This window comes from Diabrotica virgifera, chromosome 8, assembly GCF_917563875.1.
Source record: "Diabrotica virgifera virgifera chromosome 8, PGI_DIABVI_V3a".
NCBI lineage: Eukaryota > Metazoa > Arthropoda > Insecta > Coleoptera > Chrysomelidae > Diabrotica > Diabrotica virgifera.
Window position 1 is genome coordinate 176,300,462 of NC_065450.1, and position 23,332 is coordinate 176,323,793.

Here is a 23,332-nt window from a genome sequence, read left to right on the forward strand (position 1 = left end):
GAAACTAGTGGAGGTGGGAGATATAGCGATAAAAACCTAAAAATTTACATTCTACTTATTGTTTTCCACCTTTAGACGTATCGGTCCAGTTTGGCAACTGCTACTATCACATTGACATGGTAAGATATAGTAAATTATGTAGATGTAATATCTTTAATAAACATAGAGATGGATGGACGGTGGGTGTGGATGCAGATCGGAGCAGCAAACTGGCAACGGTTGGCGATGAACAGCAATGACTGGCGAAACAGACTGGGAAAGGTCGAGGCTCAACTAGGGCTGTACCACCACTGATAATTGAGGGGGCCACACGTAAAAGGGTTTAAGTGCAGTTTTGATAGTTCTGAGATAATCAGCTTCAAAGTTGTTTTAGTTTTATAAATTCTAGAAGTCATTAAACTAAAATATATCTAGTGTACAATGTACTATACAATGATAAAAATATAAGGGTATATTATTACTCTTACTATATCCTTCCCTTTTTTCAATTATTAAAAAAAGTACTTGAATCAGTACATGGTGTTGATAAATGTTACTGGTAAAACGGTTCAAGTGCAGATGTTACCTACATATTACTACAACTGACACGTTGAATAATACTTAATTAGTCTTCAAAATTGGTCATAAATCTAATATTTATTTACTTGAAATTAATTCTGTATTAACATGTGTTTACACATTACAGAATACTAAAAATAGTTTTGTGGTAAAATGGTTCAAGCGCACTTAACCCCGTTTATTACTATTTGTTTTTACAGAATACTAAAAATAGTTTTGTGGTAAAACGGTTCAAGCGCACGGTTAAACCTGTTTACTACCAAAGCAAACTGCAATTGTTTTCAATGAACTAAATGTAATGGCGATAGATGGCGACTGTAGGGGGAGATATGCTTAAATCGTTTTACCACCAAGTTCTAATACCATTTAAGTATGCGAATCTGTACTTAGAGTATAATTTTAAAAAAGTGTACTTAAACCCTTTTACTTCTAACCCCCTCAATTATGATCTTTCAGGTCAAAATGTACTAGAATAATACAACTATATTCTCTTTTAATTTATTTTAAAAAACACAGTAATAAATATCAAAAATAAATTGAGCAAATTGGTCCAGCTGCACAAAAATGTACAACAGATCAGACCACTACTTTTTCGACGAATAATTAAAGCATCTCTGATTCTCAATGAATTATTCGTTGTTTTTAAGACTTGAAGGCAGAGACCGAACAATTTTCGATACTCTGTATCGACTGTTTCCAGCCTATACTTACTTTAAGTTTACTTAAAATTTGTACGACTATTTAAATATTTCATACATTTCTGATTCTTAATGAATTCTTCGTTGTGTTTTAAGGCTTGAAGACACAGTCCGAACAATTTTCGATACTCTGTCGGTACAGTTGCTTCCATATTTAAATGATACAACCATTCTAACATCTGAAAAATAAAAACGTATAAATACCCTGATTAGTACTAATACACATAATTTTGACCTTTACCGTTATAGATCAGGACGGATCTGTTTTGAGGTGGATGTGAGAGGTGGCATTCGGATTTTTGCAGATAAAATTAGGTGAAAACTTCAGTAATTATAATTGACATATGCTCCTTCTCAAATATGCCTGGAACATTAATAAAAAGTTAAAATATTTAAAAATTTCGAAAAACATCGATTTTTTTTCAACTTTCATTGCTTATAACTTTAAAACGATTCATTTTGGAACAAAATCGTAGTGAAATAAAATAAAGATAATTGAATTTTATATGATATACGACTGGTTTAAAATGTCTTAAATTATTATCCTTTCTGCAAAATAGCAATAAATACAAAATAAGGGGGCAAAATAAGCCTGTTTTTATTTAATGTTTTTCAATCACTTTGGTTGCACTTAGAACCTTCGTAATTCGCTTAGAAAATTCTTACAACATACTTAATCCGTCCACCAAAGTTCATTAAAATCGACATAATAGATTTTGCATAATAATTTTGCAATATAAATTTTTTTAAAAAAGTTCAAATTTTTTAAAAAATTGGTGAACAAAAAGTGGACTATTTAGAAGTTTGCTAATTTTTTTACATATCAAGAGGCGCTCTACCTAATTAATACACTTTACAGAATTAAAATCGGATTATTTAAGCGGCCTCAGCACTGTTTTAAAGTTATAAACAATTTTTTGGCTTATAAACAAATATAGTGAGGACGTATGAGTTGGAATAAATTCATTTTCTCGAGAATGGGCGATTCTGGAGATAAATCCCGACAGAGGTCGATTTTTATATATTTTTTTTTAATTTACATTAACGTGCTCGGCAACTATGGCCACTCGCACAGGACGATTACAAACAAGATTACAAGAGGTATAATTAAAGAGCATTAACAACTTATGGCATAAAAAAAATTTAAAGTTTATGATACAATGATATTTTTTTTAAAACTGAAGAACTCTGTCAACTGGTTGGTATTTATTTTAAATGATTTTTATATTTAAATTACAATTTTTTGGCATATATATATCATGCTAGTGACGTCATCCATCTGGCTGTGATGACTTAATCGATGATTTTTTTAAATGAGAATAGGTGTCGTGTGCTAGCTTATTCGAAAGGTTATTCGATTCTCTATTCATTATGGGTGCCCAAAATTTTTTTTAATTAATTCAGACACAAAGAAGAAAGTATATAATTTATTTAATTCAAAATACATTTTACTGCTGTCCAAAAACAGAAAAAAAATGTTTATTTGATAAATAACTTAAAAATTAATTTATTCCAATCCAAACGTCCTCACTGTATTTGTTTATAAGCCAAAAAATTGTTTATAACTTTAAAACAGTGCTGAAGCCGGTTAAATAATCCAATTTTAGTTCTGTAAAGTGTATTAGACAGGTACAGCGCCTCTTTATATGTAAAAAAATGAGCAAACTTATAAATGGTATACTTTTTATTCAGAAACTTTTTAAAATATTTAATTTTTTTTTTAAATAAGATTGCAAAATTATTATGCAAAATCTATTAAGTCGCTTTTAATTTGGTGGACGATTTAAGTATGTTGTAAGAATTTTCTAAATGAATTACGAAGGTTCTAAGTGCAACCAAAGTGGTTGAAAAACATTGAATAAAGACAGGCTTATTTTGCCCCCTTATTTTGTATTTATTGCTATTTTGTAGAAAGGTTAATAATTTAAGAGATTTTTAACCGGACGAATATGATACAAAATTTAATGATCTTTATTTTATTTCCCCACGACATTTTTCCAAAATGAATCGTTTTAAAGTTATAAGCAAACAAAGTAGAAAAAAATTTTTTTAGAAATTTTTAAATATTTTAATTTTTTTATTAATGTTCCGGGCATATTTGAGAAGGAGCATATAAGTCAATTATTATTATTGAAGCTGTCACCTAACTTTATATGCAAAAATCTGAATGCCACCTCGCACATCCAATAATAGACGTTTTTTCACAGATCCGCCCGGGTCTATTAGTCCTGAAACAATTCTGAGATCGCATACATGTATCGTTGACTACCATGCTTCGTTGACTACCAAAAGACATTCGGTTATGTAAACTGGATAAATCTTTGGTCCGTAAGTGTCACCTGATGACACTTCGACACCTCGTGATAGTCCAATATAGCAACAGTACGACTAGATCAGAAGTTCTCAATCCAATTCACAGCAGATATAGGGATAGATGAGGATGCGTTTTGTCACTTGACTTCTTCTATTTCATCTTCTTAGTTCAGGCGAGACTAGTTAATCTCTGGCACATAATATTAATATTAACCTTTAATAAATCATGTGGCCTCAAAGAAAACCAACAGTTTCCTTATTAGTAGTTTTAGGCAGGGCCGGATTACCACTAGGCCGACAAGGCACTGGCCTAGAGCGCCAAATTTGTTAGGGCGCGGAAAGGGCGTAGTTTGTTCGCATTGCCTAGCTCCGAGTACACGCTAGCACAGTTTACCACACATTAATAGTCTAAAAAATATAAGAGCGATGATTTAGCATACCATTTTTAAATATAACCGTAAGAACATATTATTTACTAATTCATAGTCATAAGACAATGCCAGTAATATGGCAGGGACATATCAGGTGTTTAAACCAGAATAAAAAACTATGTCCTCAGGCTGAGTATGTCCCATGTGCCGCTTATTCCTTAAATCTGGTAGGATCTGTGGCCGTTAGTTTATGTGTGGTTGCTGTTTCATTTTTTTTTATCCCCTTCAAGAACTGTACAATTTTTTCACAGGTTCAACACATAAATGGGAGCTTTATTTGAACCACAAATGCTCTGTGGTACTTCAAAGCCTATCTAAAACACGTTGGTCAGCGAGAAACGATGAAAGAAAATTGGCCGGCAATTACAGAAACTTTGAAGCTAATAGAGAATGACAGGAACGAAAAACCCTCATGGTGAAGTGATGCATCTGCTCTAAGATTAAATCTTCAATTACTAGAGACAGCATTTTTATCCATATTTTGGAGTACCGTTTTAGAACGATTCCAAAAAGTCAGTACTAAGCTTCAGTATGAAACTACAACTTTAAGTAAAAGGATATTACCAGTCGTTGGCTGGTTTTTTGGTAGAGCTTAGAAAGGATTTTTGACGATTAGAAACCTTGGCAAAAGAAAAGTCTGGTTTGACTTAGTACAAATATGAACAACAAAGAAAAAAGAAAAGAACCTTACCTCATGATGAATGTAGCAACACTGAATCTGAAGTTTTAAAAGGATCCGAGAATTTTCGCATAAACATTTTTTTTGTTATGGTAGATTCTCTCAGCACTGAGCTAGGGATTCGAGAAGAAAAGTACAAACACTTGCAAACTTTGTTTTTTTTTTAAGAACTGAAGCAGCTGACATCGTTCACAATTACCGAGAAGGCTACAGAACAATAGAAAGTGTACGTGAATGATTTTGAAGAGTCAGTGGTTCAAGAATGTTTACATCTTAAATCTTTTTTGTTGGATTTGGAGCAAAGTGACATAAAAACTGATTTAAGCCTCCTTGAACTGAATAAACTATTGCGGAAAGAAGATGTAACTGATGTCTACCCAAATGTTGAAATAGCATTAAGGATGACTCTTAGTACACCAGCCACAAACTGCACGGGGGAGCGGGAGATCAAGGCGTGGGGCGCCAGAAATATTAATGCCTAGTCGGGTTCAACATGTAAATCCGGCCCTGGTTTTAGGATCTTTTCTGGTTCAATCCGCAGTGGACCAGTGAATTCCTTTATTGCAATAGCATAGGACGTGTATGGCAGTATCTTCTTCCATTTTGCATTTTTGCACCGTGGTTCATATACCTTACCTAGTTTGTGTAGGTGTTTTCTTAAACGGTAATGTCCAGTCACAGTTTCAGTGACCGTCATGATCTCTCGTTTATTGAGGTTCATCAAATTGTTCGAGAGTTTATATATTCTTGGTTAATTCTTGCTTAATTCAGTATTCTTGATTAATTTGTTAGTCTGGATTTGCCCTTGAGTGGCATTCCATTTATTTTCATGATTTCTGAACCTTGTTTTTTGCAGCATCTTTAATGATACCACATAATAGTTCTGGGTCTACAAAGGTTTCATTCGAGCCTTGTTTGCCAACAAATCTGCTCGTTCGTTCCCCATCATCATCTCGCACCCATACTACACTTTATTATGTTTTGCCAGGTTATTGAGGAGATTTTTGCAGTTTCTCACCAGTTTTGATTTGGTGAGTGGATTCTTTACTGTCACCTGACTTAGTCAAGTCAATATACAGGGTGTCCCGGAAAATAGTGCGTTCCTTATAAAGGTATAGGTAGAGGGCACCATGTAAAACAAAAACTCTTATAACATTTTTTTCTAAATGGTACCTTTTGACCAAAAAATTAAAATACATTTTGGTATGCAAATTAAAATCTGGCAACTCTGTGAGGTACGAAAATTTAATCGTAGACAGTCCCAGTTTAGTAAACAGATAGTTTGGAAGAATCCTGTTTAGTGTCAATTCTAATCGTGAGTTCATTACCTATTATGTTATTATGTTGATTATTTATGGCAGATCACTAGAGACATACTATAATTTCATTCAAAATATTTTGCCGGTATTTCTCGTCGTATGAATGTATGTGTTCGTGAAAGTGAGTTACTTTGAACATTTATTGGGTATAATAATTTTTTTCAAGTAAGTACAACTTAATCTGGTGTATTTGATTTCCAATGTAAGCTATGTTAAAGCCCTCAGCATTCAACACATTTAAGCTTACTAAATACATAATACTAGTTCAGTTAAAATATGTGTTTTTATGTTAAAATATGTATAATTCGTTTAACATTATGCAATAAGTATTTCAATACATTAAAAAAAATAATTATAGTAAACAAATAACAAAAAAAACAAATAATAGTAAATACATAAGTACTATTAGGTTGGATTATTTTAAATATGTCTTGTAAAAAATCACAAACGAGTTCTTATTATCTGTTATTATTCCGTAGTGCGTACGATGTTGTCAGGCTATTTAAATTTCTAAACATTAAAATACAGGTATATGGAAAACAATGTAATCTTTTTTTTTTGGAAACAGTTAACTTTAGAAAAAAATGGTACTGGACTTTTTTGTTCTAAATTGTGTATTCTATCCATACCTTAAAGGAACGCACTATTTTCTGGGACACCCTGTATACGATGGAACATGTCATGAGGATGGCTTTGGAAGAAAGGATTATTTTTCTGTATCTGTGTATCTGTTGCACTAATTACCGAATATATAAGAAAACTGGTCTTGGAAAAAAATTTTGTACTTACTTGAACTGACGAAGCTTCCCAAGTATATCTATCCAACAAGGTTGCTAAAGCCGAAGGAAACAATTCTTTCATTCTGATTTCTTTATCCAGATTCGTTTCTATCAATGTATAAAACCCAGAAAAACTTATAACGGCATAGATAAGTATATCGAATAGACAACAAATATTTTCCACTTCACTTCTTTCTGCTATCTTTGCTTGAATCTGACCGACTAGCTCTAGAAACCAGGGTACACATTCATCAGTGTTTTTACTGTGGGTTTTAAACACTAAATCCAGTTCTTCCCATAAAGACAAACCTCTAAAAGAAAGGATATAGAATGAATTCGTATTTCATGACTAAAATTAATAAAAACATAAAAATTTCCATGTTGTGTTAGGTATCATCGATAAAGTTACACTCTTTAAAGGTACGTTTCTGGGACTTTGGGCGTGTGTTATTTTTTACCTTGTTCGTCGTAGCGAACAATAAGAGCAGAAAATATGGTAGGTGGTGTAAACACCACCCAAGAATGTTAAAAACGAAGAACACGAAAATCAAATCGACTACATAATCACGCGGAAAAGATGGAAAACCTCAGTAATAAACGTAAAAGCTATATATACCTCAAGCATACTGTGGATAATAAGCTGCTAAAAATGAACTGCAGGCTCAAACTACACAAAAATACATCAGGCAAAACAGCTAAGGTAAAAAAGTAATTGGACTTCGTAAGTCCTAGGTTTTCACCCAAAGTGATCTAAAGTAGAAGCGGAAGTCGATATTTGAACTCTTCGTGTAACTTTGCGTCGATTGATATACGATTTGACTAATTTTGAGTCATTTTTACTAAACTTTCGGTCATAATTGTTTAAACGGAAATGACTTTAAAATCGGAACTAAAGATTCAAGCTCTACTTTTCAGTACGCGTTGATTGACATGTCACATGTACTATTTCTGCAACTATATTATGGCACTTCCGGTTAGAACTTTTTAACTTCTTGAGGACACAGTTATCCTAGAACCTACTAGCACCTAGTACCAGCAGCTAGTAACCAGTTAGTAGCTAGCACCTAGTAGCAACCAGAGTCACCACGATTAGAACACCCACCTACGAGACCGTAAGCAAGAAGACGAAGTCAGTATTAACAATATAACCTCTATTTTTATATATATACTATCTCGTATACCGTGTATCTACTACTTTATGTATATAACTTAAGGGCTATCAACGTAATGAACTAGACGTCTCTCCTGTAAGTTCGTTGTAAGCCAGAGTAAAGCTATAAGAGGGTATTAACTATTAACAGAGTGAATACAGGGTATATTTACTGTACAGATTCATTCCAAAGGTAATAGACACCAAGTACGTATTTGACACTTCATGGTAGTAATCGTTAACAATATTTTATTCTTGCTTGATCTTACTTATCCGGGTGTATCTTATATTCATATTTTCTATATTGCAAGGTAACAACGGTGTATTGTATGTGATAAGTTATGGCCTTTAAGTCTTAACAGTATTTTATATTTAATAGTTCAATAGTCAATACATTTTTCTTATATTTTGCTTCATTTTATGTTCAATTAATATTTGTAACGAATAGATTGTTTTAATGCTCAGAATCATCCAGGATCCGCCTTATGCTAACCCACTAATAAATTCCTGAGATGAGATAAAAGAGAGATTAACTGAATTTTGTATTCTATATTATATTAATATTCATAATTAAATTAGTTTTTCATTTTACTGATAACTCCAACAGCATCTCTCGATCTAATTGTAACAAACTGGCTTAGAACTTTTTAACCAGAAATTATATAAAAACCAAAAGTGTACATTTGCTCTCATCTTGCTTCGAATAATATATCGCTTATACTTTTTCGGTGACATTAAAACGTTACTTCTGGTTGCAAGTCTAAAACCGGAACTCCGATATCAAATTTCTCATCTTTAATATCATCCTTGGGTTATAAGCTTTCATTCGACACCTCATTTGTCATTCTATCTGTATAAATAACGGAGGAGTTATATTGGCGGACGGACGACAGACAGTCATGAAGACAGTCATGAAACCGTAAGTATATATTTGTTCTCGTCTTGCTAAGGCGCGTCAAATAATATATCGCTTGTACTACTCCGGTGACATGAAAACAGTACTTCTGGTCGCATTTCTAAAACCAGAAACCCTAGGTCAAATTTCTCACCTTTAGTACCATCCTTGGATTATAAGCTTTCAATCGACATCTCATTTGTCATTCTACCTGGTATAACGACGGAGGAGTGGTGTTTACGGACGAACGTAAATAATTCAATGTTTTCACATTTTTTTAAAATTGGGTGAAATCAATAATGCACCAGAGTTCCAGATGAAACCAATAAACAAGGAAAACCACAAATATTAGAAGATATAAATAAAACATGGATTGGAATAAAAACCTGTATACATTCAGCGAAAAAAGAATGCACACCACATAAGATCCAAAAGAACAAACATTGGATGTCTTGAGAAACATTGGATGTCTCATTGTTTTGTAGCTGAGAGGTGTACTGCTTGTGTAGCTTGTTAAGGAGATGTTTTGAGCGTCTACAGCGGTTGTAACGCTAGAGCCGTTAGTGTCGATTTTTGGCGACTGTTCTGAGAGCAGACATAGTCGCAGACGCTGAACGGTTAGAGTGGCGTGTGTACGTAATTTGGAAAGTTTTTTATTTGAGAGATTTTTAGCAGTTTGTGAAGTGACGCTTGTTTTTATGTCTCATTTACATCATCTCCTAATAAATGGTTTTGTTTATCAAAATTTTTAAGTATCCTTCTTCTTGGCTTCTTTTAAATATTGCATGTTTTTCTAATCTTGGAGCACTTGACATTTCTAACATGTCTTCGTCCTCTATTCGCGGTGTGCAAGTACTTGGAGGGGATACGAGAAACGATTGTGCGCGAATAGCGGAGAAATCTTGCAACTTTCTTAAATAATTCATATTGTCAATTGAAATTGTCAAATTGACGTATATTTCATACCTACTGTCATTGAAGAAGAAAAATTATATGTTGCTCCACAATATTGATACATATAAGCAATTATTATATAAAAGTAAATTTAAATAATTGTATTTTGCTTGCAGTACTGCATTTTAATAATTAGTTTTATTTACTACATACAATTGTTTACCTTTTAATAACATAACCTAAATCTTACTTTTTCTTCTCATAATTTTTTTGGGCTATGGCCGACAATTATCCAGTAACCAGGACTAATATAATTGGGCAATATAATTAAAAGTGCGAAAAATGTTGCTGAGCTATGAAACTAGGTGTCGCTATTCCGAACTTGCATGGTCCCAATATCTTCTGCTAGTAGGTATTTTAACAATAATTATTGTTTTCTTTTCATAATATTATTATTAAGAATTAAAAAATGACTTTTTTTTTATAAATTCTACTAAAATTTTTTCGGCCCGGGCAGATATTATTTTAGATTGTTTGGATCATTCGAAATAAAAAAGATCTTTTGTAATTCTTCTCTTAATTTGATCGTTTTCGAGTTATAAACAATTTAAAACTGAAAAAGGAACGAAAAATGACGATTTTCAAGGCTCAAAAACACAAGTAAAAAATACTACTTTGTAATCGTCAAATACCTAAATTCAAGATAAAACCTTCTTCTATCATACGATAATTGCGAGTACGTCTGTTAATTAACAATTTAACTTTTGCTAAACTATTCGTTCAATTTTCACTGGCCTCTGGAAATATAATATATACCAAAAGAACTTTTATGTCACCAAGTTATTTAATTATTGATAAGTAATTAGTTAATTGAAAATAAAAGATTTTGTTGGGAAAACCCGGATTTTCCGGGGAAAATTTTTGTCGAAGCAAATCGGAAAAAATATCTCTATGCAGAATTACATTATGGTGAATTTTTATTTGGGTGTTTTTGGTGTAAAGTTAAAATATTCGGAGTTACAGAGCAATAATTGAAAAAAACACGAGCGGTAATTTGTTTATAAAGAAAATAACACATTATCTGCGGACTTTGCATATCTATATTATTAATATAATATACAATCATAAGATTCGATTCCAGCAATAAAATTGCTAGTAAATAATTTTCCTTGTTTTTTTTTCTAATTTGCCCAGAGTAATAATCAAAGAACGGCTACTAAAGAACTTTCTACTTGAAGCTCATGAAAACTTCTTACTCTTTACTTTCTACTACAAAGACAATAAAACCGACTGCCTACAAGCAAAAAACTAACAATATATAATACAAACCTAAAATTAGTACTCCAAACGTCAATAAGTAAATTTAACCAATTCATAGGTGCAAATTTGCCACTTCTTGCTAAAGCGCACCTAATTTTAACAGTTTTTCTAAAACCCTCCTCATTATCAACTATATCAAACTTTGCAACCTCCAGTAAGTTTGATGGTGAAACAACGATAACTTGACACAAAAGATCGAATAACTAAAAACAAAAGTTATTAAGTTAGTAATATGAAAATTAATATAAGACAAGGTTAACTTTTACAAAATCATTATTGATCGAAATAAATAGCCCGACTTACATAGAGCCAACTAGTAATTGAATAGCTCTGCCAAACGAAGTTGCAAGTTGCAAGCCACGGTTATTAGACATTTACTACGGTTGTCTTGTCCGACGGTGGTGGGGAGACTTAAATTTTTGACTTTACGTCACAAGTATACACAATCCCATATTTTTAAATCATTTTCGATCATTGAATGTGTATTATTGTGTATGTATGTCTATTATTATTTATCTTATATACCCTAGTTTACTTTATATTTTTGTATTTGTAATTTTGGTGTTGTTTCCCTAAAAACTTATTTTGAATTTATTCATGAAGTTATTTATTATATGTAATTGTACATCATACCCATTGTAGGAGTTTAAACAACAATATATATTTATAAGGTAGGTTAAAACGTTAAAATTTCATTATGTATTAACGTAATAATAATGTTGATGACATTTTAGAATGCTAGGTATTGGATGTAGTGTGGCAAAATTTATTACCTATTAATTTAAATTCTTACAATAAATTATACAAGTAATTCTAATTCACATAATTCTAGCTGACCTCTAAGGATGGTATGTATGCAGTGTTAATCCAGTATTAATGGAAATTCAGCGACAAATTTTCAGTGTAGAATGGGGATTGAAGTCCTAGATTTCCGTAAATATTGCATTAACCATTGGATAAATATCAACAGTTTTCCATAATTATAGTATGGTATAACTAGATCCAAACCCAGACATTCAAAGTGAAAGTTATCCTTCAACACCAAATTGTTCTATATGGTCCACATAATGTTCAAAAAAAAGTCACACCATTTTGAGCGTCGGGTTTGGGGGGAGAGGGGGGAGAAATCGGTAAATTCGTAGTTTTTTAAGTTTTTCGTCAATATTTCTAAAACCATGCGGATTAGCATGAGCAACCTTCTATACAAAAATGTTCTACATTCAATTTGAAACAAAAAAGGCCCTATGCATAATCCTTCTAAAATGAACGGTTCCAAAGTTACGGAGGTAGTATAGTATAATTGGTCCAAAAAAGGCCTAACCCAAACATTAAAAGTAAAAGTTTTCCTCCAACACCAAATTGTTCTATATGGTCCAGATATTGTTCAGTAAAAAGTTATACCATTTTGAGCGTCCGGTTTGGGCGGGAGATTGGGGAGAAGTTGGTAAATTAGTAGTTTTTTTATGTTTTTCGTCAATATTTCTAAAAATATGCTTTTGCGTAAACAATGTTCTATACAAAAATGTTCTACATCAAATTTAAAACAAAAAAGATCCTATCCATAATTGTTATAAAATCAACTATTCCAGAGTTACGGAGGGTGAAAAGTGGAGGTTTTCGATACTTTTTATATTTTTTGGGCAAAATATTTTTACTGATTGAAAGAAATTTTCTTTAACAGGATTTGCTATTTCAGTGGCCGATGGTATGTTAGTGATAAGCCCTTGAAGAAACATCAAACTCACCAACCAAAATCATCATCAATTGCCCAAAAAATATAAAAAGTATCGAAAACCTCCACATTTCACTCCCGTAACTCTGGAACTGTTGATTTTATAACAATTATGGATAGGACCATTTTTGTTTTAAATTTTATGTAGAACGTTTTTGTATAGAACATTGTTTACGTTTAAACATAGTTTTATAAATATTGACGAAAAACGTAAAGAAACTACTAATTTACCAACTTCTCCCCCATCTCCCCCCCAAACCGGACGCTCAAAATGGTGTAACTTTTTACTGAACAATATGTGGACCATATAGAACAATTTGGTGTTGGAGGAAATCTTTTACTTTGGATGTCTGGGTTAGGCCTTTTTTTGGATAATTATACTATACTACCTCCGTAACTTTGGAACCGTTCATTTTAGAAGGATTATGTGTCAGGCCTTTTTTATTTCAAATTTAATGTAGAACATTTTTGTATAGAAGGTTGTTCATGCTAAACCTCATAGTTTTAGAAATATTGACGAAAAACGTAAAAAACTACGAATTTACCGACTTCTCCACCCTCTCTCCCCCAAACCCGACGCTCAAGAAGGTGTGACTTTTTTCTGAACATTATATGGACCATATAGAACAATTTGGTGTTGGAGGATAACTTTCACTTTGGATGTCTGGGTTATGTCATTTTTTGAATCAATTCTATCATACTATTAGGTATTATAATCCACTAAACATCTTTATTTCTTAACTATCTGGACTATTTTCCATACATTACAGACATAAAAATACCGATTAATCATATTACGATTCAAATTACAGTATACTCGTGACGTAATCGCACCCTTAATGTTCATTGGTTAGTCGATCTGGGCAACCGTAGTAAATGTCTAAGAACCGTGGTTGCAAGCGACCTTTAGTTGAGATTTTTGTAGAACAACGCTGCAAACGACATTATCTACCACGTGCTGTATTTCTTGTTTGAAAATTTTTGGGTTGGCAGCACTTCAGATAGTCGAAAGCACTGGAATCCGGCTAAACGTCGTCACATGCCACGGTTCTTAGACATTACTACGGTTGCCCAGATCGACTAACCAATGAACATTAAGGGTGCGATTACGTCACGAGTGTACTGTAATTTGAATCATAATATGTTTTGTTTCGAATCCTGAGAAAACTAATAAGTATTTTAGAAAATTTTTAACGCAGAATGAAAGATTACGTTATTACCGAGGGCCGAAAGTCTCTTGGAGTAAATAAAAAGTTTCTTTTGAATGAAATTTTCTTTTATTTGCAATTAAAAATCACACTTCTCTTTTATTTTCAGCCCTGTAACTTATTAAAATAAACATTATAGAACTTTTCAGGGACTTTCGGCCCTCAGTAATAATGTAGTCTTTCACTCTGCGTTTAAATTTTTCAAAAATATTTACTAGTTTTCTCAGGATTCGAAAAAAAAAAATGAATACATTTAAAAAACTAATGAGAATTTTGACGTGCGTCAAAATTTTGCATTTTGCTCCTTCCCCTTAATCGGTATTTATATTATGTCTTTGATGTATGGAAAATAGTCAAGATAGTTAAGAAATAAAGATCTTTAGTGAATTATAATACCTAATTATGGAAGACTGTTGATATTTATCCATGCAATATTTACGGAAATCTAGGACTTTTTTCTCCATTCTACACTGAAAATTTGTCGATGAATTTCCATTAATACTGAATTAAATATTGAATACATACTATCCTTAGAGGTCAGCTAGGATTATGTGAATTAGAATTACTTGTATAATTTATTGTAAGAATTTAAATAATAGGTACCTAATAAATTTGGCCACACTACAGCCTGTACCTGGCATTCTGAAATAGCATCAACATTATTATTACGTTAATACATACTGAAATTTTAACGTTTTAACCTACCTTATAAATATATATTCTTATTTAAACTCCTACAATAGGAACGATGTACAACTTTCATGAATAATTCAAAATAAGTTTTTACGGGAAACAACACCAAAATTACAAATACAAAAATATAAAGTAAACTAGGATATTACCGGGTGGTGAATTGGAAAACGGGCCATAGGAAACTCAATGTAAAATTCTAAACTGTTGAATTCCTGCTTGCCTAATTATTTTACATCAAAAGACATTAGAAACTATTTGTAGAGGATTGAAATCTGTATTGAAAACAACTGTTAAAATTGTTCTACGAATTAAACATATTCCAAAATTTAGTAAAAATGCGTAAAAATACGTTTTTCAGCCCAACATTAGGCCACACACAGTGCAATGTCACAATGAAGTTATTATTTTTACATTTTTGAACTGTCAATATTTTTATTTTATCATTAAAAGCAATACAGTTGATAAGATACCCTCAGTTGCGGAGAAAGTATTAATAATAAAGATCTTTTATTCAGTCAATGGTGTGAGCACTGTCAGTTAAATAGTAACGTGTGGCCTAACTTTTACACATAGGTATACCTACTGTGGCAAATGTATTATTATATTTTTCAAAATTTTGGAATGCGTTTAAATCGTAGAACAATTTTAACTTTTGATTTTAATACAGATTTCAATTCTCTACAAATATTCTCTCATAACTTTTGATAATTCATAGGGTAAATAGCAGTAAAAAGTAAAATAATTAGGGAAGCAGGAATTCAACAGTTTAGAATTTTATATTGAGTTTCCTATGGCCCGTTTTACGATTCACCACCCGGTATAAGATAAAATGTGTATTATTTGTCTTATTATTTAATAATAACACAAATACTACACATATATACACAATAACACACATTCAATGATCGAAAATCATTTAAAAATATGGGATTCTGTATTTTTGTGACGTAAAATCAAAAATTGAAGTCTCCCCATCACCGTCGATCTGGGCAACCGTAGTATGTCCAAGAACCCTGGTCACATGCAACGTTATTCTGTCAGAAAAATCGTTTAAAATGATACTATCCGACGCCTTCCGACTGCTAACCACCATTCTTCTCTGTTTAACCATAGACCTGGAGGGATTTCTCTTTCCTCTAGTTTTTATCAATTCCCTCCCTCCAGATTCTTTTCGGTCTTCCTCTTTTCCTTCTCCCTTGTAGTGTCCACGTCAAAATCTGTTTAGGAATCCTGTCATCTGACATTTTCTATACATGGCCGTGTCATATTAGTTCTTTTCTTTTTTATGTCATCAATTATTGTATGCGTGACTCCCATCATTTCTCATATTCTCTCATTTGTTATCCGATCTCTTCTTGACTTGCCCGCTGCTCTTCTCCAGAAGTCCATTTCTGTTCTTAGTAACATTTTCTCTATTATTTGTTTCATTTGCCATATGTGATTACACTTTTAAGTATGGTATTGTATATGCGCTGTTTGTTCGCTTTAGATATTGTTTGGTCCCACAGAATGCCGTTCATCATGGATATGGCTTTTCTACCTTGTACGTTTCTGTTTTTTATAGCAGCATCGACTGTTCCATCTTGAGGTATCTTCATGTCCAGGTGCTCGTATTCATCACAGTGTTTAATTTCTACCCCATCGTCTAATGTAATGGGCTGCATTGTCCCTCCAATACAGATGGATTCAGTTTTCTTATGTTGACTTCGAGACCCCATTTGTTATATTATTCTATTACCTTCCGCATCATGTTACTCAAGTCGTTATGGTCCTGAGCAATTTAAAACTCAATAGTGTCAAAATTTCATAAATGTTAATAGTGTCCAAATTTAATAACATAGTGCAGTAAACTTGCCTACAGTTGGACCAATTACAAACAAGCATTATAGCTCGGTAAATTTGAATTACTCCTCCTAGTTTAAAAACGAGGATAGATTTTTCTCTTTTTGTTCCGTTTGGGGTTGAAAAGATAAAACGTGATACATTTTTAGAAATACAGTTCTTAATACTACATCCATTTTATACATAAATGAAAAAGTATCATTAAAAAACAATATGTATTTATCATATGCTTAACTTCAAAATGTGGCCGCCAAAAATGTCAGGTGACGACGCTAGGTGTCGCGTCAGTCATGCACGGAGCGAATAGATATCGCTGGTACCTATTATTAATGTGATTCTTAATACATTTTCAGTGAAAATAATAACTCTTTGATAAGTGTTGGCGATACAATTTTTTTATATGCGTGTCCGCGAAGATTATAACTCCCAAAATATTTATGATGAAAAGATTTAGTTCTTAATAGATGCCGACGAAAACAATCATTCCCCTTTCTGTTCTCGCGAAAAAAAAAAATAATTCCTGGAAGATTTACAGCGAAGGAATCATTTTTCAATAAGTGACCACAAAAAAAATTTTGTTAATGTACCGGCGAATACTATAATTTTCAAAAGGTTGTGGGGAAAACAATTACTTCTCTACAGATATCGACGAAAAAAATTATTGCTATTCACGTGCCCAAGAAGATTGTAAATTTAAAAATATTTGTGACGAAAAGAATTATTTTTATAACAGAAACAACAAAAAGTAATTATTTTTATCTGTATATTCACGAAGATCATAACTCCCAAAATATTTATGACGAAAACATCTAGTTCTTAATACATGACGACTAATATAATTACAGTCCGTCTAATTTACTTACCATTGCACGTCATTATCTACGTTAGAGATCTAAGTTGACATTGTTGCCCAATTATAAAAAATTCTTGAATTCATTTTAAATCAAATACATCACACAATTTTTGCGGAAATGGATTATACAGCAAAACAAATTAATATTCAATGTAAATAAATAAAACTTTAGAAATAGAAAACAAGAATTAAGTTATAATCTTACGTGAAAGTACATAATAAAAACAGTAAATATAATGAAACAAATATTTATAGTAGAGAATATAAACAAATATGAAGTGTCATCACCGCAACTGTCAAATAAATGTTACCAATTTATGCCAAAATATCACCTTCGTTCGATTATAGTAACAGTGTATTCCGAACAAATGTGCTTCATAAAAACGCTTTATAATCCATTTATACAAATTAAATGAAACATATTATTGTGTATTTCTGTAAGTTAACATTAATAGAAATCTTTAAATATTATTTCTACGCGTATATAATAAAATATGTCTAGTGGCTGTAATGCCAGTGTACTCGGCAAAGTGATTCTAAAAAAGAACACACCTACCGCCTAAATATTTCGTCTTGGTATGATGTGACGTCACGGGCTATGACGCGGATGACGTGCAACGGTTAGTAAATTAGATGGAGTATACTTACGTATCTGTTCTTGCGGAAAAAATAACTCCTCGAAGATTTACATTAAACAAAAAATATTTTCCAGTAGAGTAGCTACGAAAATAAAATTTGCCGTCGTTTATTTAGGATTATTCATTTCGTCGCGCATTATTGGGATTCATAATCTTCGCAAACATAGAAATAGAAATGTTTTTTTTTGCTGTCATTCATAGAAGAGTAATTATTTTGGCCAAGAAATTTTTAGTAATATAAATTTTCGTGGAAACATAATCAGAAATAATTATTTTTACAGGTAATTATTATGAACTTTTTTTTATATTCGTATTAGAAGTTATGGTCTTCGAAAGTATAGAACAGAAAAATATTTTTCGCTCTCATTAATTCAGGATCATACTTTTCACTGCGCATTATTTGGAGTTATAATCTTCATGAATACAGAATTAGAAATAATTTTTTTCAATGTTATTGATCGAAGAATAATTATTTTCAATGAGAACATCTTAGTAATTATAATTCTCGTGGACCCACAAACAGAAATGATGTTTTTTGCTGATACTCTTCAAAAAATAATTTTTTTCGCTAACACTTTATTAGGGATTATAATTTTCACGATCATATATTCAGAAATAATATTTTTCGCGGCGTTTATTGAAAGTTATACTCTTAACGGCATTTTTCGGAGTTATACTTTTCGTAGGCGGCGGCGATATAACATGCATACTTACTTTTAAATTCACATCTGTTACGAAGATAATGCTACCCACAACTTCTATAATAGTCACTTTATTGGTTTCTTGGATATTTTCTTGCTGGAGTACATTCTTTAAGTAATCCGTCATTGTGATTAACAATTCAGGGTGATTCTGATTATATTCTTGAATAGCAAACCACATACAATTTTCAATGAAAGGCCTCAAAATCATTGGTTGGATACTTCTTGACAAAAATTTTAAATTTCTAAACGTGTGCTCTATATCTGCAATCTAACATTAAAATATATTATTGTAATATACTAAATATACAGTGCATTCGTAAAGTGTGGAAACGGTCTATTATCTCATGACTTAATTATATTCAGAGTTAAAGCTCTGACAGGTCGATTTTTATTTTTAAATTATGATTTTTTGACGTATATCCCATAATAGTGACGTCATGATTTGGGCGTGATGACGTCATCGATGATTGTTTTGGGAATAGAGGTCGTGTGGTATCTCATTTGCAAGGCGATTACATTCTCTATTCAGTAACATACTGTCAGAAAAGAGAAAAAAGTTTATTTGACAAATAAACATTGCTTTTCGCTTAAATTAAATGTTCAAACTGCCAAGAGGGAGGTATGTGGCTGTTTGACATTTTTTAATTTAAGCGAAAAGCAATGTTTATTTTTATGAAATAAACATTTTTTTTATATCATGTGGCATCAGTAAAATGTATATTGAATTAAATAAATTATATAGATTCTTCTTTTTGCGTTAATTATTTTAATTCAAAAATTATTTTTTGGCCTCCCTGGAAAAATAATGATGTTAATGTTTATATTACCGAATAGAGAATTGAATCACCTTTCAAATGTGCTACCGCACGACCGCTATTCCCATTTAAAAAAATCATCGATGACGTCCTCACGCCCAAATCGATGAAGTCACTATTATGTACTATACGTCAAAAAATCATAATTTAAAAATAAAAATCGACCTGTCAGAGCTTTAACTCTGAAAATAATTAAGTCATGAGATAATAGATCGTTTACACACTTTAGGAATGCACTGTATAAGATACTAAGGAAACTAACTAACTTAAATTTTTTCTTTGATGGGAAGAAGCTGGAAAATTTTGTAAAGGCAATACCAGACCTTTTCCCTTCTTTCTGACAATTCACGTTACAGCCCAATATTGCGTTGTATTCAGTCTTTCCTCTCATTGCTACCTGCATTATGCTACCTAAGCACAGTCTGTGCAGTTTCCATCAGCAAACTTCACTATCCTTTAATGTCTCTGTCATCGCACTTCAACATCTTCTACTGTGAAAGATTTGTATGGACATACCATATACTCGTTTGTGTCTCATAAAAAGCCTCAATTTACGTATATTTATATTTCATCATCATCAACAGCTATTCCATCCATCGCCGGATGCAAGCCTCCCTTAGGTGTGTCCATTTATTTCTGTTCGTTGTTTTTTTCATCCATTCGTGACCTGTCATTCGCATCAGTCCATCTGGTTTAGGGTCTGCCTCTACTTCTCCTATTTGCTCTTGGTCTCCACTCAACAATTCACTTCGTCCAATGGTTGTCTTCCATTCTTCATATGAGCCCTGCTCAGTTCCATTTTAACATGGCAATCTTTTGGATTAGATCCGTTACTTTTGATCGTCTTCTTATTTCGTTAATGAATTTGCGATCACTGAGCTTAATGTTGAGCATTCTCCGTTCCATAGCTCTCTGAGTTACTTGGAGTTTATGGACTATGTTTCTGTTCTATATGTCAGAACCGGCAATACACTTGAGTCCACGAATCTTTGCCCGTGCATCATTAATACCTGGCGAGATAAAACACATACTTTTTATCTAGCATCATTCTCTTCCACGCATGAAACTAATGACAAACCAGCTACCGCCTGTTATTAAGTAAAAACACATGTTATTTTTATGAACGATCTAGACTCAGTACATTGAAAAGAGATCGGTACAAAAAAAGACGATTGGACATGTTTTCACATATTTTAAGTACAATTTCTGACGTTTTGGTTTGTTTACTTTTGTGGCTGTCAGTTTGTTGAATTTTTTGCTGTTATTTTGTCGAACTTTTGCATTTTGAAGTTTTTTATAGTATAGAAACAATTGTTTTCACAACTAATTTTATATTGAAGTTTGAAACTTTATGGTAAGTTTATGTTATTTTACGATTAATTTTGACAATGTACAAAGCTAACCTCATTGACACAGTTAAGGAATGCTTGTGTTTAATGTTCCGCCAAAGTGAATAAAATAACAAAAAGAAAATATGTTATTGAATTTTTTTATAAATTGTTTATTTAATAATCAATGATAATAAAATAATTTATTAAGCTACTTCAAATGTAGCTGTAATTATGCACCAAAATTTTCAAGCAAAGCTTAAATTTGACATTCTATTTATTTGATAACTTCAAATGTTATACTATAACCCGTGATCGGAGTAATACCCACTTTCTGTCACTTGCTGTTGCGCTTAGTAAATTTCCGACTTATTTCGTATACTTTTTAAATGATGACGCACGAGTAAAGACTCGTGGACTCAACTTTATGCTACTATCGAAAGCTTTTGCCCTTAAGGAATTTGGTATGTTTGATTTGAATACTGTTTGTAATCTTCTAAATGCTGCACATGCTAAGGAATATCTTCTATTTAAATCAGCCTTTAGAGTAAGCTTTGACAGTTCGATCTTGTGTATAAGTGTGAATGTTGAGTCGTATAAGTATATGTAAATACGACTCAACCTTTTCTATATTATTATTGTCCAGAGGTATTTCCCCAGTTATATCTAGAGATTTGTAAGACATTTAGTTTTTGATAGTTTTATTTTTAATCCTATTTCTTTTGATTTTATATTTAGGTCTAATATCATTTCCTGCAGTTCTTCTTTGTCTTTTGGGTGAGATAGAATCTCCTTGATTAACCCCATTCTGTAGTTTTCTTGATTTTTTCTGTTTTTGCTTCTGTTTTTACTTACGGTCATCAACTCTATTGTTTCTTAAGGCATTAAGGATTGCCCAAAGGACCCCGCAAAAACCTTATGGGAAATGGCTCTCTGTCAAATGCTCTGAAACTTTGGGTTCTGGTAGTCCTTGATGTGTAGAACAAAAGACTCACTGGGCCTTTAGCTCTATAAAATCATGGTTTTAAAATATAAGCCTCTGAAGTTACATGTAGAGTGAGGACGTTTGAGTTGGAATAAATTCATTTTCTCGAGAATGGGTGACTGGAGATAAATCCCGAATCAGGTCGATTTTTATTTTTAAATTTAAATTTTTTGGAAAATATATCATACTAATGACGTCATCCATCTGGGCGTAATGACGCAATCGATGATTTTTTAAATGAGAATAGGGGTCGTGGGATAGCTCATTCGAAAGGTTATTCAATTCTCTATTCACTAATATAAACAATAATATAATTACAAATTTATACAGGGTGCAAAAATTTATATTTTAATTAAATTAATTGAGACAAAAAGAAGAATGTACCTATGTAATCTATTTAATGCAAAATACATTTTACTGCTGTCAGAAAAGAGAAAAAATGTTAATTTGAAAAATAAACATTGCTTTTCGCTTAAATTAAATGTTCAAACTGCTAAGAGGTAGGCGGGTGGCAGCTTTAATATTGAATTTAAGCGAATACAACATTTATTTATCAAATAAACATTTTTTCTTATCAAATAAACATTTTATGATAATCTTAATGTATTAAAAATTCCACTTCCCGTCTACCTGAACAATTTGATATTTTCTGAAGATATTAATATATTAAAAACAATTTACGAACATATCAAAAACTGTAAATATAGATTGTAGTAATAAAATTTACCCTGTATTTAAGAAATTTTGTTAAAACAAAGCAGACATGTTTGTTAAAACAAAACAAACATGTTTGTTTTGTTGTTATTTTTTTTTTAAACTCTGTAGATTTAAGTAATTATTGTATATTATAGTTGAAAAAAGAAAAGAACAAAAAAAGAGAAAAAGAAAAGCAAAAAAAAAACAGAAAAAGCAAAAAAGCAAAAAAAAAAGAAAAAAACTAAGAAGATGTAAACCTCCGCGAGGTTGAATCGGGTTTACGTCTTAGCGTAGTAAAAAAAAACAATTTATAAAAAATAACAATAAAAAAAAATAAAAAAAAAATAATAAAAAAAACAAATTAACAATACAAAAAAATACAACAAAAAATACAAAAAAAAAATAAAAATTTACAAAAAAAAATGAACAACCAAAACAGAGTATTATTTAGATAATAATTGTAGATAATAATGTTAGTTTGTTATGTGTTTAGAGTTAGAAATACAGAAAAAATTCCTCTGATTGAAAAATCAAATTTGTTTGTTTTTAAAATAACAAAATGTCTGGCTAATTGGCTCGGCCAAGGCCATCAAATTCACAAAAAAAAACATTTTTTCTTGTTTTCGAGCATTAAAATGTATTTCGAATTAAATAAATTATATACATTCTTCTTTTTGTCTTAATTAATTTAATTCAAAATTTTTTTTTTGGGCGCCCTATATAAATAATTATATTAATGTTTATATTAGTGAATAGAGAATTGAATAACCTTTCGAATGAGCTACCACACGACACTCATTTA

General features: G+C 31.7%; 1 protein-coding gene across 1 annotated transcript in view; it reads right to left on the bottom strand.

Annotated features, from left to right (window-relative positions):
• Positions 1-1,044: 1,044 nt before the first annotated feature.
• Positions 1,045-23,332, bottom strand: part of LOC114340474 (focadhesin) — an 86,661-nt gene continuing 64,373 nt past the window's right edge. The window contains exons 10-13 of the mRNA XM_028291221.2: positions 18,717-18,974; positions 11,046-11,239; positions 6,788-7,088; positions 1,045-1,435 (exon numbers count right to left, since the gene is read on the bottom strand). Coding sequence (XP_028147022.2) covers positions 1,277-1,435; positions 6,788-7,088; positions 11,046-11,239; positions 18,717-18,974 — 912 coding nt within the window. The 3' untranslated portion in view covers positions 1,045-1,276. The remainder of the gene's footprint in view (positions 1,436-6,787; positions 7,089-11,045; positions 11,240-18,716; positions 18,975-23,332) is intronic.